Source organism: Cydia strobilella, chromosome 2 (genome assembly GCF_947568885.1).
Source record: "Cydia strobilella chromosome 2, ilCydStro3.1, whole genome shotgun sequence".
Lineage (NCBI taxonomy): Eukaryota > Metazoa > Arthropoda > Insecta > Lepidoptera > Tortricidae > Cydia > Cydia strobilella.
In genome coordinates this window covers 12,152,851-12,173,771 of record NC_086042.1, presented here as the reverse complement: position 1 = coordinate 12,173,771, position 20,921 = coordinate 12,152,851, and the positions used below count along the sequence as shown (strand labels likewise).

The window sequence follows — 20,921 nt, the reverse complement described above, 5'->3', positions numbered from 1 at the left end:
GGACCGAGTTCATCGTAGAATAATGTTTTAAATGTGTTTGAGCTTTCTCAGTTTTTATCTAATTATGCAAATTTTATTCTTGAAATAAGAATTTCAAATGAAACGAAATAAACATTCATTGTTTTATATTGGGAATATCAGTCTTAAAAATGCATTTTACTTCCGTAAATTTTGTTCGCCTTCTTTATTTAACTGCTATTTCGCATTCATAACAACGCGTCGTATTGTCTAAATATAGACCAAGAGAATACACCAAATGAAACCAAAACTAAAATAAAGCCGTAAATCCTGTGCAAACTGGTTGTGCAAACTACTTGAAAAGCGACTGAAGCACAGTATTTACATATGCACAAGACTACAGCTCTCTGCACAATAAATGTTAAAAAGAACTATTTGAATAGACCTGCTGTGGACAAGCGAATTAATTTGTGCACATTAACTGATTTACACAGTCCAGGCAAAGCTGTCAAAAAGAAAAGTTACATCATACTTACAATTCCGTCATCTTCAAACGCAATAGATCGAACGTAAAAAGCTAAGTATAATAATACTTACATAGTCGAGCGATACAGATACGTTTTCGCATCTGTCGAAAAGGTGCACTCATATACTATACCTACTATATTTAGTTAGGTATTCCATTTCGTTACTGATTGCTTTAGTTGTATAGACGTCGTCATGATTGAACATGAATTACGTACAGACTTGTAGGATGAGTAGAGGTATTCCGATTAAAATACCACTAAACATGTGTGTCAGCAATATTTATATAGGACTAATCGATGAAAGGTAATCTTCCGATGTCACTCAAGCGAAAGCTCATGAACATGTGCTACTATCAGTTCTCACCTACGCTGCACAGACTTGCAGGCTAATTCGAAAGTACACTGACATCAGAATGATATTTGAATCATGTTATTTATCGTGCGTCTCGCCCGCGCCAATATCTGTACGGACAAATACGAGCGAAATGCACGAGAACTGAACACCAGTTAGATGTTATTCAGATGTCAGTGAAAATTTAATTGGTCTGATGGTCTGTCTGACCAAAGGTCGGCAGTCCTAACTTGGGGTTTTCCAGCGAGCCATGGAGCGTAGCATATTAATTAGGTGTTAAGTTGGTGAATTGAGTCCAGTAGGCCCAAATCGTTCAATGTAGCTCTGAAGACGGCCACGCTAAAATGGGAAGCGATGGTCACGTCTGCCGAATGCCGAATGAGTTGTGGGGCAAAACCACTACGGATTGAAAGCCCGAAAACTCGAATCAAGATCCGAGGTTAGAGTCCTTCTTGAAGAAGTTCTGAACAGAAACCAGCGGAGAAATTGGGGGAGGCTTTTGGCCAAGAGTGGGATAAGACAAGCTTTAAAGTTAATTTAAAACTGTTCCGTTCGTAACACACTAGTCTAAATACTCTTGAAGTTCACCCACTCACATACATACCTTAAATTTTTCTACAAAAGGCAATAATAGATGAACACTTGCAGATTAGTATGTGAATTCCTATGTTTGAAATTTTACGGTATTCAAATATTTTGCCTAATGTCAAATAAAGGAGAGAAACTAAGAATGTTTGTAGGGAAAAAATATCTTCCACTTACCTTATATAAGTACTTAACAGATTTAACATATAAAATGTTGATGTATGAAACTATACTTTAATTTTTTTGTCATTTTGACTTCACATAGAATTTCCTCTCAGGTCGGGAAGATAGGTTAGTATTTAATGTGACCATGCAGTTTGTAGTCGGCAGTCACATGTCACCGTCACTCGGCCACGGGAAAACCATGTCGGCCGTCGCACCCCGCACACCCCCGTGACGACGGTCAGGCGGTAAGAACTCAGGCCCACATACACAATGCCCAACTCTCATAAATTGAAGGGGGCCCAGATTACAAAGATCCTTTTTTTTAATACATGCTCATACCTCAAAATTATGAAATCGCATTAGTTACAGGATAATATTTTTTAACTATTTCGCAAGGCTTATCTAATATTCTAATATACATGTATCTAATAATATTTTGACATCCGGTCTAGCCTAGTGGGTAATGACCCTGCCTGTGAATCCGGTGGTCCTGGGTTCGAAACCCGGTAAGGGCATTTATTTGTGTGATGAGCGCAGATATTTGTTCCTGAGTCATGGATGTTTTCTATGTATATAAGTATTATTATATATATATCGTTGTCTGAGTACTCACAACACAAGCCTTCTTGACCTTACCGTGGGACTTAGTCAATTTGTGTAAGAATGTCCCTATAATATTTATTTATATTATTTATTTATTACACGTTGTGCGTATTAGTTAACTGAAATAGTTGCAGCACGATTATGATATCCACCTAAAACGTAAGTAAACTAGTGGCACCGTGATCTGTAGACCTCGGGATAAGCTTAAAAAATGAAAAAAATATAAAATACATAATTCGCTGCGTCATTATTACAACGAACTCACAATCGTCTTAAGCGCCATACACCCTATGGCTCTTTAGTCCTTTGTGCCAATTTCCGCCATTGAACCTGCTCACAAAATTTCACGAAAATGGTTTGACAAATGCGACCTTTAGAGGAAAACAGCCGGGTTATTTTTGCCCAAGCTGAAACGGAGACTTTCACTTTCCCTAAGTCAATAGGTAACTTTTTTCGTGATTTAATCCAAACGCCCTTTAAATACAAAAATCTCTGTAGATTATATTCCTCTCACTAAATTATATTCGTAACTGACCATTGGATTGTAATCAACCAATATGAAGTGGCCCGATGCCTCTGCTGCTCTGGCGCGCGGCATTGCGGTTCAGAGCCGAATAGAATCTACTGGCACGGGCACATAAAAACATGTTGTTATTCCGTCTCGCCAGCTCTCGATCATCCGGAAAAACGGTTTCCGGGCCTTACCGCTGAAACTCGCACAGATCCCTTCTTTATGTTGTACTTCTATCTTTTAATTGTGCTCAGGAACTTAATTGATATCACATATATTATTGAAGAATTCACTTATATTTTTACTGTCCTGGTTTATGAATTATGTATAAGGCACTAGTTATAAGAAACATGTACCGTTTGTGCCCAAATAAACATTAACCCCAGAAGGCCTACCGCGAACCACGTTCGACGTGTGGCCTCCCTGTCACACTTACGTACGATTTACAAGTGCGATCGAGAGGCAACACGTCGAACGTGGTTCGTCGGTAGGCCCTCCGACTGCGAATTTTTATAGCTATATAGCTCGATCATAGCGCTATATAAGTCATAGCTCCCATTGTCTGTCATTGTCTGTCGGCAATGTCGGCATGTAGGAAAATTTCTCAGCATTCTCAACACTCGGTTATTTTGAACACAAATTCGAAAACGAAAACTACCTTCTAGAAGTAAACCCGAACGCTGAAATACAGCCTCGTGGTAGGGCTGAAGGCTCGATGTTCTCCTCCTGCACCCCGCGTCCCGCTCCGCGACACTCAATTTGTCCGCAAATCAAATCAAATTTAGTGGACACCTCCCCACCCCAGCACGACCCGCCTCCGCCCGCACCAATTGCTCGGCCGGGCACGCCGTTGGCATGTACTCCGTCACAAGAAAATCCTTTGGGCAATTTGCGGATTTGGATTTCGAATCTCGGGCCTATGTCACGTCACTACATATAAGAAAGTTACAGTCATTTGTTGATTTATATAATTTGTATTAAAAAATTGTTGTCATTTTAAGAATTTACTTAGACACAAAATTCTTGCAGTTCAGCTGGCAAATAGCATAGCGGCAGGTTGCCGTGCACCTGACACGACTGGGTCTTGGTCTCTTGGGTACCTACCAATGGCACATACCTAATAAATTAAGTTTTTATTTCACACAAAATTTGGTTTAACGTATACATTTCTCACATATTTCTGCAACAACGTTTTCGGATATTTTATAATCTACAATTATAAAATATTTGCCAAATTTAGTACTTGTAGTAGCTAAGCCATAATTTCATACTAGTCATTATCAAAACATTCAAAGCAGAAAAGCGTCCACTTAACCAACCCTTTCCGAAACATAAACGCGGTCAAACGGCCGACATGTCATCTGTCGAATGATCCACTTTTACTCACTCACAACGCAAACGTAAAAACTCACATAACGTCAAATCAGCATGTTAATTAAGCCGACGTTAAGTTGAGTGGACGCCATCGACAAGCGCATGCAGACGGCACTTGGTCAAATGGAATTATTTAAATTTAAGCGATTATTAATCTCTATTTGGTCAAAAACGCTTACTATCATTACTGCTAGATGCCCGCTTATCAGGACAATAATATCATTTAAATATATGTCATCGACAGTGTCAGATTAGTTTGTTACATACCGTGAGATATAAAGATTCCGTCCTTTTGGATCGGTTGAATCTGCCTAATACTTTTTACTTTTTTTCTGTAACATGGACGTTTCCACATAAAGTTTTTCTGAAATCCAAAGAACACCTTATAATTACCTACGCAGTTACCTACTTTTCCTTCTAAGGTATGATTGTGTGATGGTGAAAAATTTAATATTTATTTTATACTGAATGTATAATAATATAATTATATATCTTTCTGTGTCATGTTACTAGTATTTTTAAGGTTTTGCACCCCTACGGTATAGTAATTTTCCAATTTTATTATCTCAACAACCCAAAGGAAGAAAACGAAAAATGCTTGTATTTTTTAATATGCCTAAAGTTTTCTATTCTGGCATGAACAACCAGCAACAGTTGGTAATGGGGTTGTTCTAAATTCGTAATTCAAATTAGAGCCATTCCAGCACGCCAGCGTTGTGACCGCGGTACCTGACCGAGTGACCATTAACCGTCGGAGAGAGAGCACTCCACATCGACATTCGACAACCACGTGATGCCACGCACGTTCGGTGACGTCACAGGCGTCACAGCAGTCGGTGCCTTCCATTTATTGCCTCGTGATTCATATACAGTGAAATCGCAATGTGTTACAGAAGGATTGAGTTAAAATAAGACGTTTTGTTTTTAAAAACAATTAAGTTAATAGTTTTGGAAATCTAAGTACTTACTTACCTACACTAAAATCCGTAACAGGGAGCAGAAATCTTCTATCAGAAAGTAAACTTACTGAAGTCACTTATTCTTCTATATAATTTTGATTTAGCAATGTCAAAAGTGGTGATTATCTATAATTACCTTTATTCTTTACATTTACAAGCGCTGGTGGCTTAGCGGTAAGAGCGTGTGACTTTCAATCCGGACGTCGCGGGTTCGAACCTCGGCTCGTACCAATGAGTTTTTCGGAAACCGGACTAATCCCAATAAGGTTTAGTTTACCCTCTAGGTTAAAAGGTCAGATGGCAGTCGCTTTCGTAAAAACTAGTGCCTACGCCAATTCTCGGGATTAGTTGCCAAGCGGACCCCAGGCTCCCATCATGAGCCGTGGCAAAAAGCCGGGACAATGCGAGGAAGATGCAACCGGGAAAGCGCTAAGATGAGAAGTTTCCTTCTCATTTTGACGTTTTTATACTGCATAATTATATTATAATAATATGATGTTGATCAAACTCCTTTATGTCCTTTGGTCGAATAGTCTGTCAGTTTAATTTTGTTGAACTTATTTTTTGTGTTTGTATTTTTCAGGTCCACCGGGGCCTCCAGGCAAGCGAGGAAAGAAGGGCAAGAAGGGCGACACTGGCGAGGCAGGGCCGCCGGTAAGTAAATCTATATGTAAACTTAACAAAACGCTGTGGTACTCTCGAATAACATTGTTACAAAAAAAACGTTATACCTCTTCTAGCCTCGTGCCGCCCACCATACAAAATTATTGCTAAGGAAGTTTGAATCTAGTTGTATTTTTAATTGGGTTGAATTTCATGAAATAAAACTATGAAAACGGATTATATCGCGTATATTGAATTTATAATACATCCCGACGTTTCGAACCCTTTACAGCGTTCGTGGTCAACGGGCGATATAATCCGTTTTCATAGTTTTATTTCATGAGTAACTATCGCGGTAAGCGAAGACAATATTGGGTTGAATTTCATTTGGTCGAAAATTTTACGAGAAAATTTACCATTTCATCGAAACTGAATGTACTTGATGTATATACATTGTGCGGCACGAGGCTAGACCGTACCTATTAAATAGAATAAGTCACTATGTCTACCCTTGACCATGAGTGCTGGTAAAGGGCTCGAAACGTAGGGATTTATTTTAATTGTTTTATTTGGTGAATAACTACGTTCAACGTTCGTACGTTCAAACAGCTGCGTTCGCGATTACCCAGCGTTCGCGATTACCCAGCGTTCGTGATTACCCGGCCTTCCCCTATACACATCAAAAACAGTCGTGAACAACGTTCTTGACTCGTTGTTTATTTCACGTAGTTAAATACATACTAGTATCTTATATATTTTTATATAGGTTAGGCCTTTTATAGAGGGAGAGTGACACCGATTAGAATTATATCTCAAAAAAGGCTCTTTTAAATAAAGTAAAATCTATATGTGCCTACATTTGAAATTTGTCTAGTTATATATGTATATACTTACCAATTTTGACCCGAGAAATCTGATATTCATTGTGGGCTCAACAGCAGAGTTAATATAGGTGTCAGTATTTTTTTTATAATGAAGCCTAGTCCTCGTACGACTGTTTTCAGTTAGGATTTCAAATGTAATCGCTTCAGTGATTTTTTTTACGTTTTTTTTGCTTAAGTTTATTTTCCTTCATTTGCAGGGTTTAACGGGAGCACCTGGGAAGAATGGATTCCCGGTATTTATTTTGTTTTACTTTATTTAACTTATCGTTTTGTTCTTAAAATCATTTCTGTAAATATGTGCCATCTGATCTATGTAATCTTGACCATACTTTGAGTCTATTGTCTAAAATCCTGCATATTGTTTCTTTAAATAAATACAAGGATGACACGACACTTATTTCTTCCTGTTTGAAACCCGCACATAAAATGTTAGTATCTCGGTAAGCTCAAGATAAATATGGCAGGTTTTAAACTTCAAAGAGATTTTAAGATAGTTTTCAGAATTTCTAACACTATATGTGCGAAACACGTCAAGGCACGAATTCTATTATCTGCGCCTTGTCGCATCCCACGGCGATATTCTTATTTCTTATTTCACTTTCGATGTGCGGTGTCTGTACCGGTGTGACGTTTCAGGGGAGCAAGGGCGAGAAGGGAGAACGAGGCTTCATGGTAAGCCCAGACCCCGGTGTGGCCCCTAGCATCTCCGTGCATCTACCACTAACACTTTAAACCCTTTCCACTTTTTACAACCCTGGTAGTGCAGATGTACTTACGCTTTTTCATAACTTATTTAACTAACGTTAAGGAAGTTTTGCATTTTGTATAACTAAACAGTTTAAAAAGTTTGTTTAACTTATTAATTAATATACAAAAAATATTTCGTGTATGACGATCGTATTATGACGATCAATCAAAAAATGAATGTGTACCCTCCTAAGGCCCAGCCATACAAATGAAAAATCCAAAATTTGCCACTGAAATATGAACCTATAGTGCAGAATAGAGTTGATTTTGAATTGTTTGAAAATTTAACAAAACAAAAGAAATGCAACTGTTCCAAATGCATAGGGCTTAAATTTCATCGAACTGAAAAAGTACTATAGGTAGGACCTTGGGCCTTAGGAGGTTAAGTAATAAAGGAATGTTTTCTCCTAAAATAAATAAGCAGATTATACAAATATAATTAGTAGAGAGTAAACAAAAAAGGTCCCAATCAGGTTAACCCAGAAATCTCATTAGCAAAGTTTGTCCCAACCACTCCCACTCGGGCTTTCCTTGTAATGGAACAGTTATGCCTTGTTCAAAGAACTCTTGCAAGTAGCCTTTGCAGCGAGGAACTAAAGCGCGTCGAAGCGAGGCGCGGGCATCGATTAATTACCCCGAGCCATTGTGATTGTGGTCATGCTAGTGATGTCATTTTCCCGGGAATCTTGAGCAATTTTAGTGTCTCGATGATAATGTACCATAACTAAAACCGGTTATTTACTGTAACTATAATGCCGTACGGTTAAAAACTGCTTGTTTTCAACCTACTTTTAAACGTTTGCACTTTTTATTTTACCTACCTTGAAATAATATCTTATAAGAAATATTTCTTGTAACCTCGAGGCGTTACTTAATGACATAATACAAATTCAAATGATTTACCAAAAAATTATCGACACATCGATCCCAAAATTATGCTCTTCATCAGTTCCACTTCACCAAATAGGTGCTCTCTGTGTTTGCTATATAAACACCCAAACATTGATAAATGTTTACTAGTTTCGAAATAATCCTCGCTAAACCTATCACTAGGTCTACACCGCAAATAGACGCATATAAACGTGTTAATGATATCCCTAGACGCCCTAAACCGCAACCCATGACAGCCGAATCGTCACACATCATGTTCGTTGTTTAAATATCCACAATAATTTTCATGGAATTTATCGACCAGCCGGCCGGGAAAATCGTAACGCATGAACAACAAAAATATATCGAATCACTCTGTTCTGTGGAAAATAAAATTTAACGATATGCTATTTCCGCCTTTGCTAGCAAATTATTTTCAGGACTGCTTTATAATGTTTAGTTTGAATTTAAAAACACAAATATGTTAGTCTATCCTAGTCTTTATTGTATTTCAATATCTATAGCAGATGGTGTAGTTGTTTAGGTACAGAATTTGAAAAAGGAACAGGTATTTTGTAAAAAAATATATAAACATATAATTATTTTCCAACGTTAATCTGATTCGGTGTTGCATGGGATATTTTTATCCGTTTGGAAAACCCTGTAGGTATCACAATTCAAATTGGCAGTACTACAATCTACTTGAAATTTTAGTTTATCAAAACAGTTAATAGAGTTCGGTAAAATCCGGCGTGAAGATCGGGATTGGAAATTGGATGTTAGTTGTATTTTTTAGACTAGGACGCCATGCTTTCAGCTAAATCGTTAGAGTTGTTACTGTGACTACTCCCCCGAGTGCATCACCTTGAACGAACCAATAATTGTGATCCCAAAGTGCATAGTTGGCACGGATCTCTAAGTTACACTTATACTGGTTAGTCATAGGAGATCGCTTGGTAAGTGATCGATATAAAAGCCCTGACGATAACATGTTTGTCATTGAGAGGATTGTGATTCTAGTCTCGTCGTGCGGCGCTAACTAGCCGGCCCCTGATGTTGACAGACGAGTTGATTTGCACCCTTCGGCATTTGCACCTAACAAGGAAACTGCAGAGTCGTGACTTTGTTTGTCTGGTTACTTTCTTGATTCGTAAAATTGTGTTAAGCAGGCACCTACCTTTTATTTTTCATTAGGCACCATACAATGCCAATACAGAACAACAATTAAGTGTGTAGACAGAACTGTCTACTCCTTCGGTAAAATACTTTTAATTAGGGAAAACGCGTTTTTACTAAAAATCTTTTTACGGTAACATATGTAATTCTAATTGAATACTCTAATACATTCAGTCTGGACCGATAGAAATTAAAATTAGTGCTCATTGCACAAGTACCTATATTCCCTTACCGGGATTCGAAGATATGAAACAATCGTTTAAAATGAACATACTTGTTCGTATTAGTAGTAAAGACTTAGTAAAAACTAACATCGTTGTTGGAGTCGTCATCAATATGGTTAACTAAGTAACTATTCTTAAACCGTATTCTAACGAGATAAGGTCCATTATCAGTCAGTTAATGGTGATATTAGTCCAGAAATATGTTTTGTAGTAATACAAATTTAGAGGTAGCTTCAAATCATGTATAGTCGTTCGATTTGTATCTGACTCCGAACGGCTTATCCTTTGTCTATTGTTAAGTAAAACCGCATGTGCTGCTACCTGCAACAAAGGGTCGAGTAATTCTAATTGGCACCTGAGCTAGTCCAACGCTCAAAAAAGACAGTGTAGGTGCGCTCTCCGATAACGTGCCTTTGTTACGCATCTCGATGACACATTTTAGACTAGTTCTGTAGCGTTCGACTCGTCGGCACTCAGCAACCGTAGAGGGACCACACAAGAAATCGCAAACTATTAATAGTTTGTTAATTTTAAATCTTATTGTAATTTCCATAGTTGTAATTCAATGTCTGGTTAAAGTGACCGAACCATTTTTTATGCAGGTAGCACAGTACATGCGGTTTTACTGAACAATAGACAAAGGATAAGCCGTTCGGGGCCAGCTAACAATTCGAACGACTATATCTTCCTAACAAATTGACGTACCTATAGATCGACGCTCTAAATCACAGCATGCTATATGTCTCTACTATGTCATCCCTCTTCTACTCATTCTACCTAACTGTGTGGGTCTTTGTAGTGATTCCTGGAGTGGTATTAAGAGCTTTGTATGTAAACAAATATGTTGGCGTCTGTACTAATGATCGTGTGTGTTTGTTTACAGGGCCCCATTGGGCTGGACGGCCCAAAAGGAGATCCGGTGAGTGTTTTCTGCCATCCTTTTTTACAACTTCCTATCTAAAGAGGTATTAACAGTACGAGTAAACATAAAAGATTTCTATAGATTTTATTCTTTATTTTATTTTATTTGTAATCTGGCAGGATAGTTTCGTCACTCCTAAAAAAAATGTCAAATTTAAAAAATTTTGGTCAGGTACTAGACTGAAATTTTGCCCCGTCTTTATATGGGGCATTTTCATATTTAATAAAAAAAATAAAAAAATAACACTTTCAATGTGTCTGGGTTAGCGTTGTTCATGACTATTCCAAATTTCGAATCGATAGCTTAAGTAGTTTTCGAGATATTTAGCGATGTGACAGACAGACGGACGGGCGGACGGACGGACGGACAGAGTCACACCATAACCTTCGTCCTTTTATACCTTTTTGGTATGGAACCCTAAAAATTAAACCTGCCATGTGTTTTTTTCAGGGACGGCCCGGGGACAAAGGGCAGAAGGGCGAGCACGGCAGCCCTGGGTTCGACGTCTTCTCTGCCATTAAGGTAACACATCTAACTATAAGTATAAGAGAGCTCGAGTACCTACCTATACCTAGCTTAGAAATAACTTCATTAAGTCATACAGCGGGCCAAACCAAGATGCTAATCTTTGCGTTACGACAACGAAACACTTTCTGTTTCTATCACTCTTACATGTTAGGTAGTGCGATAGGGAGCCAGATAGAATTTCGTTGTCGTAGCGCAAACGATTGTCATCTTGGCTAGGCACCCAGAGCAGCTAACTTGCGAAGCGATCCGACGAACGTCCGTTACATGACACTATGAGAATGGATCAAAGGTCCTTTTTCTAAAATCTTTTTGTGAAAAATGTGAAAAAGTTGTAGTGTTCCGGTACTAAAATAAAAATATATTTTTCCCGAAAACTACGCGAACGATAACGCCGCGTTTCCGCACGCCGCTCCGGTACGTGAGCAAGACAGCGGTATGCACGTATATAGATATGTCCTGCTCGCAGACCAGAGCGGCGTGCGGAATTGCGGATCCGCATCCAATGTGAAGACCGCCTTACGTATCGGTCTTTTGAAGATATTTATTGTGGCATTGTTCAAGAGATTACTTGACATTTGATGATTATTTTAAAACTCAACAACTACATATAATGCGAAACTTTAAATTAAAATTACAACGTTGGACATTGCGCGCTTTGCAGGGCGTGAAGCGCTCCGTCGACAACTATAAAATCAGTCCGTACACCACTGCGGAGATCATAGCCGTTAAGGTATCAGACCAGCCTACTCGTAGTAGCGGTTCACCGTAGACGCTTGTGTTTTGTTTTTAGACGGTGACCGTTATTGACGTTGTTTTCTTTACGTTGCGCTTCATGTGTAATTTTTTGCTTAGAGTTGACTATGTAGGTCTAATCCCTCAAATTACTTTAAGTTAGCTATTTATAAGTTGTCTTATAAGAGAAATTTCTGTAATTTCTTAGACAATAAAAATTTCTTTAAACCGAAATGCAGAATTACTAAATAGAATTTCGATGTAAACTGTATGCCAACAACATGATTGTATGCAATGTAAACAAAAATTATAATTTATCAATCATTAAAACTTTAAATTAATCATTTGCTCAACAAAAATTGCCTTTGCAACTTATTATGGAATATTCTAGTAGAAGAAAACTATTAACTTATTGTCAAAATTGCAGCAGAACTTAAAAAGAAAACGATATTTGGAGTATCACGCGTCTTAACTTCGGCCCATGTGTAAAGACGCATTATAGCATTACGAGGATGATACAATTATTAACATTGGCTTTGCAAAACAATAACATACGTACTTAGAAAAAACTATCAATTGAAATAATAATACCTACTCTTATAATAATTATGTACGAGGGTAAAAAACATGATTGCAAGTACCTAATAATTAATATCAAACTCGTAGTGCGTAGGTCGCATGTCGAAAAACTGCGTGCTTAGAATAATAAAGCCTAGAAGATGAGCAGGCGTCAGTAGTAAAGCAATTTACCCGAAAAACGAAGCCATTCTAGCTTTCTGCCCATACTTCGACGCTCGCTCGCTTTTTATATAGATTGGTTGATTCCAGTTTCTCTTTTAAACATAACGATTCATAAATATAGGTTTCTAGACTTTTAAATTATTTAGTTAGCTAGTGTTTGTGCTTTGTGTGTACTGATGCGCTTGCGTCGTAGGGGCTGCAAGCGGCCGGGCACAACGTCTCCGCCAACACCATCATACAGCTCAAGGTCAGTGCGCCCGCACTTCTTAATCTCATTAGGAAACTATCCATAAAATTAACACATGGGTGATAGGTGAGCGATGATGTATTTCTTAGTCACTAACACTTGATACGTTCTTCTAATTACTAAACATGCAGTGAACATCAAACTTTATAAATGCTGTACAATTTTCAAAAAAGTATCCATATTTAATTACAGCCGTTTTTAAAGAATTTACAAAGACTTCCTTCTAAACCTCTATCTATCCAATCTATATTTACAAATTATAAAACCAAAAGTGTTGCCACACTAGCATTTATGATCTGCAAAATCTAATACAGGAAGCAAATCGCGACGATATTGCAGTGTTCCCTGCTTCGCGGAATCGTTGGGTTGGCTTTTTGTGTTGTCTGCCTGCTTAAAATGCATGAACTGTCTTTTAATTTATTACATTATTTAATTTTGCTATATAATTCGTAATATTGTCTTCGGTTACCGTGATAGTTACTCATGAAATAAAATTATCATCCCAGGGGATGTATTATAAATTCAATATACGCGATATAATTCGTTTTCATAGTTTTATTTCATATATAATTCTTACTTAGCCAGTGTCTTCAAAACTCTTATCTCACCAATTGAAATATTTTTATTTTGATATTATTCAAGTAGGTACATGATAATTACACATGATAATGTACTTTTGATTTCATTGCTTAATATTGAATTTGTCAAGATAAAAATATAATTTTGTACCTATTGACAAAATTACAAACTAATTTTTTTTAAATAATTATATTGTTTTATTTAATTATTCATAACATATTAATGTTAACATTTTCGGCTGCCATGTTACAGGGAGAACCCGGAGAGCCAGGACCCCCAGGACCACCAGGTGGTGCGGGCCCTGAGGGCCTGCCGGGCCACGACGGGCGCGCGGGGCCTGCGGGGCCTGCCGGGGCCCTCGGCGCGCCGGGCCCTGTCGGGCCGGCTGGACCCGCCGGACCACCGGGACCAAGCGGACCGCAGGGACCGAAGGTAATTATTTACGGGGATGAGATCCTATTAAGTGTACATTCCACCATCAGATGAATTCCACAATAAAGGAGTGTTTAATCACACTTTCATGTGTGTGGTGTTAGGTGAAAATTCGTTTCATTTTTTTATTTAACCATAAAAATATTGTAACATTACAGTAATACACCAAAGCGCTACAATTATTCCTTACCTTCTACCTACTTATACAACTTACGGGCTAATTAAAACTAACTGATATTTACGGATTCAATTTAATTATACCTGTCTTGCTGCTTTTCAAGTTCTCTTTTCGACTCACTCGTCAATCTTGCTATAGCTGTCGCAAACAATTCACATTCAGGCTTTGCTGCGAGCACGGAGTTCAGTTCAGAAGCGCAGTTGCGCGCAGAATGGAAGAATGCAAACGTAGGATATCCCTTGTACTTGTAGTACCTTGTAGTCTGTATAGTATAAATAGTATGGTTATCGCTGCGCCGTAGGAACTTTATCGTACGAATACGAATACAAAAAGACAAATGAGCGAACAGTCCCTGCAAGGCACATGCCATTCGTATAGTACGATAACTAGTTATGATAAAAGTATCATAACGTATATACGATATCCCAGGAACACCTTTGTGTTAATAATCCCATCCTGGTAGGTACCAATATAACGAAAAGAAGTAAACATAATACTTATTTACAAACCTAATATTTGGGTAACCACGTTGGTTTATAACCAACCATTATTAACCACGCATCATTTTGATGCGTGGTTCTCTAGAATAAATACGGCCCCTCAAACTTCATCACCGACTAATACCTGCGGCGACACACCAATTGAAACCGACAAAGTTAATTACTATATACTCGACAAATACCAACAAATATCCTGTAACCCGCTTTCCCTCAACTTCCTTTATGCTAATGTGCGAAGCATAGTTACACCAGGGAAGTTCGACGAGCTCCAGTGTATCCTAAAAAGTATTCCGAAAACGACACACCTAGTTTTGCTTACTGAAACCTGGATTAAAACAGAAGATGAAGCCAAACTACTACAACTACCAGGATATTCCCATTACTCTAATACAAGGACTGACACAATAGGCGGTGGTGTATCAATATTCATCCACAACAGCATTGATCACATCTCGACTTTTGAACAATACAAAGGAGGAAACAATTATCTATGGGTATCACTAACTAAACTTAACCTCAATATTGGAGTGGTATATAGGCCCGGTAGAACAAATCTTACCGAATTTTTAACAACGTTTGAACAGCAACTTGAACTACACAAAAGATCGATCGTATTTGGCGACTTTAATATCAACCTCCTGTCACGTGACCAAACAACAACACAATATATTTCTACAGTCGAAGAATCCGGTTATTCCATCCTGAATAATACCGAAGAACAATACTGCACCCGTGAGACGACAACATGCAAGACGATCCTGGACCACGTTTATACCAATCTATTAGAAGATAATTTTAATTTTCACGTCATAGACTCAGCAATGTCCGATCACAAACACATATACTTAGAACTTTTAAAAAGATATCCAAAACGAAAAAACAAAATAAAATATGAGGCAGTGGACTATGATAAACTCAACAAGATAATGTTGGATCAAAACCTCACGAACAAAGACCATGCTTACTCCGGACTAGAAGAGTACATCAAGACAGCTATAGAACGGTCGAAGACTGTAAAAACCAAGATATTGAACCTCCCCAAAGATGATTGGATTAACCAAACTATTATCTCGGCGATTACTACAAGAGACGAATTATGGCGCAAACTAAAGAAAGAACCGAACAACGAAGAAATACGCAAGAAATTTAAAGAGGAAAGAAACAAATTAACAGTCAACATCACCAAAGCTAAGAAAATATACTATCATACCTCATTTGCAAAGTGCAAAAATGATCCAAATAGAATGTGGAGTCTCATAAACGCGTTGTCTAAAAACAAAATTACATCAAAGTACATTCCCCCTAAACTCCAGTATCAAGATAAAATATTTACAGACCCACAACAAATATGCGAGTGCTTTAATGAATATTTTACAACTATTGGCTCTAACTTATGTAATGATATCCCAACTCGACTCAGACAAATAAATAATGTACCATTAGATATAAATACTAACAGTACAAATGAGCTACAACAACTAAAACCAACGTCAGTTGAAGAGGTACTAAAAATAATTTCTTGCCTAGACTCAAACGTGAGTGCTGGAGTGGACGGTATTAATACAAAAACCCTAAAATACATAAAAAATTCAATAGTAAACGAACTAACTGACTGTATAAACACCTGCTTCAGTAATGGTGAATTTCCAGACTCCCTTAAGATCGCTAAAGTTTCGCCAATTTACAAGTCTGGGTCGAAAATGGAGCCTGGCAACTACCGCCCAATCTCCGTTTTACCTACAATCTCTAAAATTTTCGAAAAAATTATTCATGACAGACTATTTAATTACCTAAATTCCATTAAATTTTTGTTTGAAAGACAGTACGGTTTCAGACCAAAAAGTAATACAACTTCTGCTACTATAGACCTTGTTACTAAACTAAAGAACAATATAGACTCAAAAAATATCGCATTAGGGGTTTTTGTCGACCTAAAAAAGGCATTTGACACAGTCAGCCACCCTCTGCTTTTAAATAAATTAAAACAAATCGGAATAAAAGACAAGGCGTACAACATTTTTGAGTCCTACCTTACAAATAGGTATCAAATAGTTAAACTAGGCCAGAAAGAAAGCTCCCCGCTGCCTATAAATTATGGTGTACCGCAAGGTTCTATTATAGGTCCCTTGCTCTTTTTAATATATATAAATAATTTACATTAAGCAGGACTACAGGGCCATTTAACTTTATATGCGGACGACACTTGTTTGTTTTATTTTGGATCCTCGCTCTCTATTATAATGCAGCAGGCTCAGCAAGACCTAGACCTACTTTTCAAATGGTTTCAAAGCAACTTATTAACTATTAACACCGCTAAGACATGCTATGTTATCTTTTCAGCTAAAAACAAAAATATTGAACGAAATCTAAACTTATACATAAATAACGAACTTTTAGAAGAAAAAGACCACGAAAAGTACTTAGGCCTGATCCTTGACAGCCAACTCACGTGGAAAGCACATATAGCTAAAACAAGGCCTAAAATAACGTCGCTAACAGCCGCTATGCGCAACATTTCAAACTGTCTTCCAAAACAAGTTCGTATTAATATCTATAATGCCCTAATTAAACCCCACCTGGAATATCTTGCTGAAATCTGGGGCAATGCAGCAATGACCAACCTCAAAGATCTCCAGATCGCGCAAAACAAAGTTATTAAAGTACTATTCAATTACGACTAAATAACACCTACAAAAACACTATATCAAAAAACAGGTCTCATGAATTTAAAACAAATTCACGTATATAAAACTTGTCTCTTAATAAGCAAAATACTGGATGGTACTATACATTCGGAAATTACCTTTAACACAAAATGTAAATACCAAAAAATGAAACTCCGAAACGCGGATCACTTAGCGCTACGTTTCCCTAGAACCAGATACGGAACCCATAATTTGATGTATGATGGTGCTAAACTATATAATAACCTTCCTAAAACCCTGAAAGATATCAAACCATTTAAAACTTTTAAAAACAAATTAAAATTACATGTTACAAACAATATCACATAACAGTTAACATAATATCTACCATCTAAGCTAAATACCAGTAAAAAAACCATACATATAATAATTATAATAATAAATAAAATTGTTAACACATCAAAATAAAATAATATTAATCACGTACCTTACCTGCTTCCGCGACTGTAGTACGTAGTTCACTTATGTGCAGTTTAAAAAATAATAATAATAATCCGTAAATCCAAAAAGCTAAACAAATTAACATAATAAAATTAAAATAATCATAAAAAAATATAACTACATAAAACGTAATATAAAATGAATATATGCATAAAAACAGGCTAAATAATACTTATTTCATCTCAAATGATACATATATAGGTACATTGGTTTTATTACAATAAAAACCATTTCATCTCAAATAATACATATACATTGGTTCTATTACAATAAAAACCAAAAAGCGTAAAATAAAAAAATGTTCTTAAAACGACAATAATTAACTTACATACAAACATAAATATTTAAAATACATAATTGTCTTTTGTCAATAACCAATAATTAACTACTGCTCAAAGGGTCTCGTTTAACTTGCCCCGTAAACAAGTCTGGTAGTCATGAGTCGAACAAAAAATATACCCTCATATATTCCTATTACTAACCAATTAAATCTAAACCTTACGTTAAGACCATTAGGGTCGATTCTTAGTTTTATTCTTGTATTTAATTTTAGTTCACATGAAAATGCAATTGCTTATTGTTTAACATTATCATAAGTGCTTGCTTATTGCGTTATTTGTAAATAATTACTTTAAGTTAGCTATTTATAAGTTGTCTTATAAGTGAAATTTCTGTAATTTCTTAGACAATAAATTTCTTTAAACCGAAATATTTAATTAAATTTAACAGACTATGAATTGAAAAGTTGGAAAGTTGAAAAACTTAGAAATTATAATGTAGAAAAGATAATCAAACAGTCTTGTTTGCTGAAACATTTATACATTTTGTGTTTTACTGAGGTTCTAAATCCTAACTAAGGAATATGACATTGGTTTTCTAGGGAGATCGAGGAGACAAAGGAGAACGTGGTTTCACGACAACACTGAAGGGCGACGCTTTCCCCACCGGCATCATTGAGGGCCCTCCCGGCCCGCCTGGCCCGCCTGGTAACAACTCCACAAATTATTTGTGTAGAGTGCATGTGTAGCTCATCCCAGCCGACACTGCGGTCGTTTGATACTAAAAATTAGCCGGGATATCCATTTTTTGAGTACGAAATTTTTACACACCAGTATTTTAAGGAAAGGCAGCGTAAATATTTTGATTACTGTGCTCAAAAATGTTGCTCGTGCTATATTTTAGTTTAAGACTACCGACTTGTCTAGTACAACCACCACCACTCAACACCAAATAATACATTAACAACTTGCAAACTTTAACTAAATGTGGTGAGAGCGCTTTGTGAACAAATTAATGCTTTATGGTGTGGAGCCGAAAACAGATTTAATAGCAGTAGCTATTGAGTTGCATTAAATTCAATAAACACAATTCAAGCTTGAAATATTTTTATGTCCATCTCGATCCATTAGGCCCCGCACCAGTAGTCAATGTTGTTGTAGATTGTAGGACAGAAGGAGAGAAGCGAGTAGGTTTGTGGGTATGATGATGGCGCGTGTGTACAGGCGCGGAGGGCGCTCGCGGCGAGAGAGGCGAGTCGGGCGCGCCGGGGCCGGCTGGGCCGCCCGGCGACAAGGGTGCGCGCGGCAAGCGCGGCAAGCGGGTAACTACCGCGCGACTCCCTGCCGATGCCGGGGCCGCGCCGCATGCGCCACCGTGCGAGTGCGATGGGGTACAAGCTCGCCTGTCGTCGTCACCGTCACCGTCAGCGACGCATGCGGTCCCCAATACCATTGGCATAATTCATCTAAATCTTCCGTAGTCGCAATGTACTTCAAATGAACGCGTCCATTGGATAATATCAAAAACGAACATAGATTGGGGCTGCTAACTACATGGACGATTGACATTTACTGAACAAAAATTAAAATATTATTAAGTACGTTCGTTAACTTCAGTCCCACCCGGAGCTTGTATCCGCATTGCCCTTATTCTGTGAAATGAGACTAATGAGAGCACCGCTCCTACATACCTAAAATTTCGGAAGCGAATGATTGTATCGAAAAGCTGTCTTACTAATCGTACTTCTTCTTCTCTGTTTACTATGCTGTCCAGTAGCTTTTTAATGCATGCGCCCGCCGCACGCTGCACGTTATTTATTAGATTAAGCTTTGGCGAGGACGTAATTAATGGTACAAATGATAACTAATTAATGCAGTTGTAGTAGTTTTTGGTGTAGTCGCTTTTGTGTTACTGACATCACCCAGCGTTGCTTCACGCCGAGTGTGCAGTGGAAATGGTAAGTCACATTTCAAATGATGCAAGTCTTTCTAACTCTGTTTACTGGCTTGATCTGTTCGACCACTTAACCTACCTACTTCTTGCAGCTGCCTGTTAAACGGAGATATGTAAAGACGCTCAGGGATTGCCATGAGTGAAGTCAAAGTTAAGCCAAGTTATCGCATCTCTCTTTGAAGAGCGCAGCTAAAATAGATTAAATACTAGAATAAATATTTTTAATATCTCTGTATTTCACGAGATAATATTAAAACCCTTCAGACAATCTCATACCGAAATTTATAGTTTTCCCATCCAATTTTAACTCGTTGCGACTAACACTACACGAGTGTGCAACCGTGCATCCACCTAGTTTGACCATGAGCCATGACGTAATACAAATACAAATTGAAACACTAGGTACAACCCCCTAGTTCTGGCACTTCTAGATATTATTTTTCTCAATTTCATTTAAATGGTAAAATAAATGGATTTCCTTATATTTATTTTCAATTTCCGATTTCATCTTCCACGCTGTCTTTTAGCATGCACATACATATTAAACTTACTTCGCATTTGCAGGGAAAAGCGGCGAAGCGGGCCCGCGCGGTCCGTCTGGGCTTGATGGTCTCAACGGTGAGCCTGGCGTGCAAGGGCCTCCAGGAAAACCAGTAAGTCACCTCTTTATATTCTTTTAGAGATGAACTGCGGCCAGATGCCTGGATTGGTGGATGGTCATAAAATCCATTTATTATGACTCCGCTTGTATTTACCAACCGCTTACTATGACGTAATTACTGTGCGAAGTTTGGTTTTCATATAAAATTCTTTGTAACTAAGTTGGATAAGATGACTTCGCTTATAGTGACAAATAGTGACTAAGCGTAGTTGACCTATTAATCCCATTTTCATGAAATTATTACCGGTTATACTGACACATTCGCTGGATTTCGTGGCCGTCCCCATGACTTTCCCTAGTTTTGATTCTAAGAGACAAGTTGATAATTGGTACAAGATTAATAAAGTTCATCTCTCACAAAGTAATTTGAGATTAATTAAGGTCGTTCCATCGCTTTGCCGCTATCACTGTCGCATTTTGCAAGAAAAAACGACAATGCGCGCCAAGTGTCAATTTTGATCGAATTTTGCCGATTTTTATTTATT

The 20,921-nt window shown here is 37.6% G+C and overlaps 1 protein-coding gene across 1 annotated transcript in view; it reads left to right on the top strand.

Annotated features, from left to right (window-relative positions):
• The window catches only part of LOC134752358 (collagen alpha chain CG42342), a 273,495-nt gene that overhangs the window by 235,278 nt on the left and 17,296 nt on the right, over nucleotides 1-20,921 (top strand). The window contains exons 2-10 of the mRNA XM_063688041.1: nucleotides 5,618-5,688; nucleotides 6,719-6,754; nucleotides 7,158-7,193; nucleotides 10,422-10,457; nucleotides 10,911-10,982; nucleotides 12,655-12,708; nucleotides 13,540-13,719; nucleotides 18,424-18,529; nucleotides 20,340-20,428. Of these exons, the coding sequence (XP_063544111.1) occupies nucleotides 5,618-5,688; nucleotides 6,719-6,754; nucleotides 7,158-7,193; nucleotides 10,422-10,457; nucleotides 10,911-10,982; nucleotides 12,655-12,708; nucleotides 13,540-13,719; nucleotides 18,424-18,529; nucleotides 20,340-20,428 (680 nt within the window). The remainder of the gene's footprint in view (nucleotides 1-5,617; nucleotides 5,689-6,718; nucleotides 6,755-7,157; nucleotides 7,194-10,421; nucleotides 10,458-10,910; nucleotides 10,983-12,654; nucleotides 12,709-13,539; nucleotides 13,720-18,423; nucleotides 18,530-20,339; nucleotides 20,429-20,921) is intronic.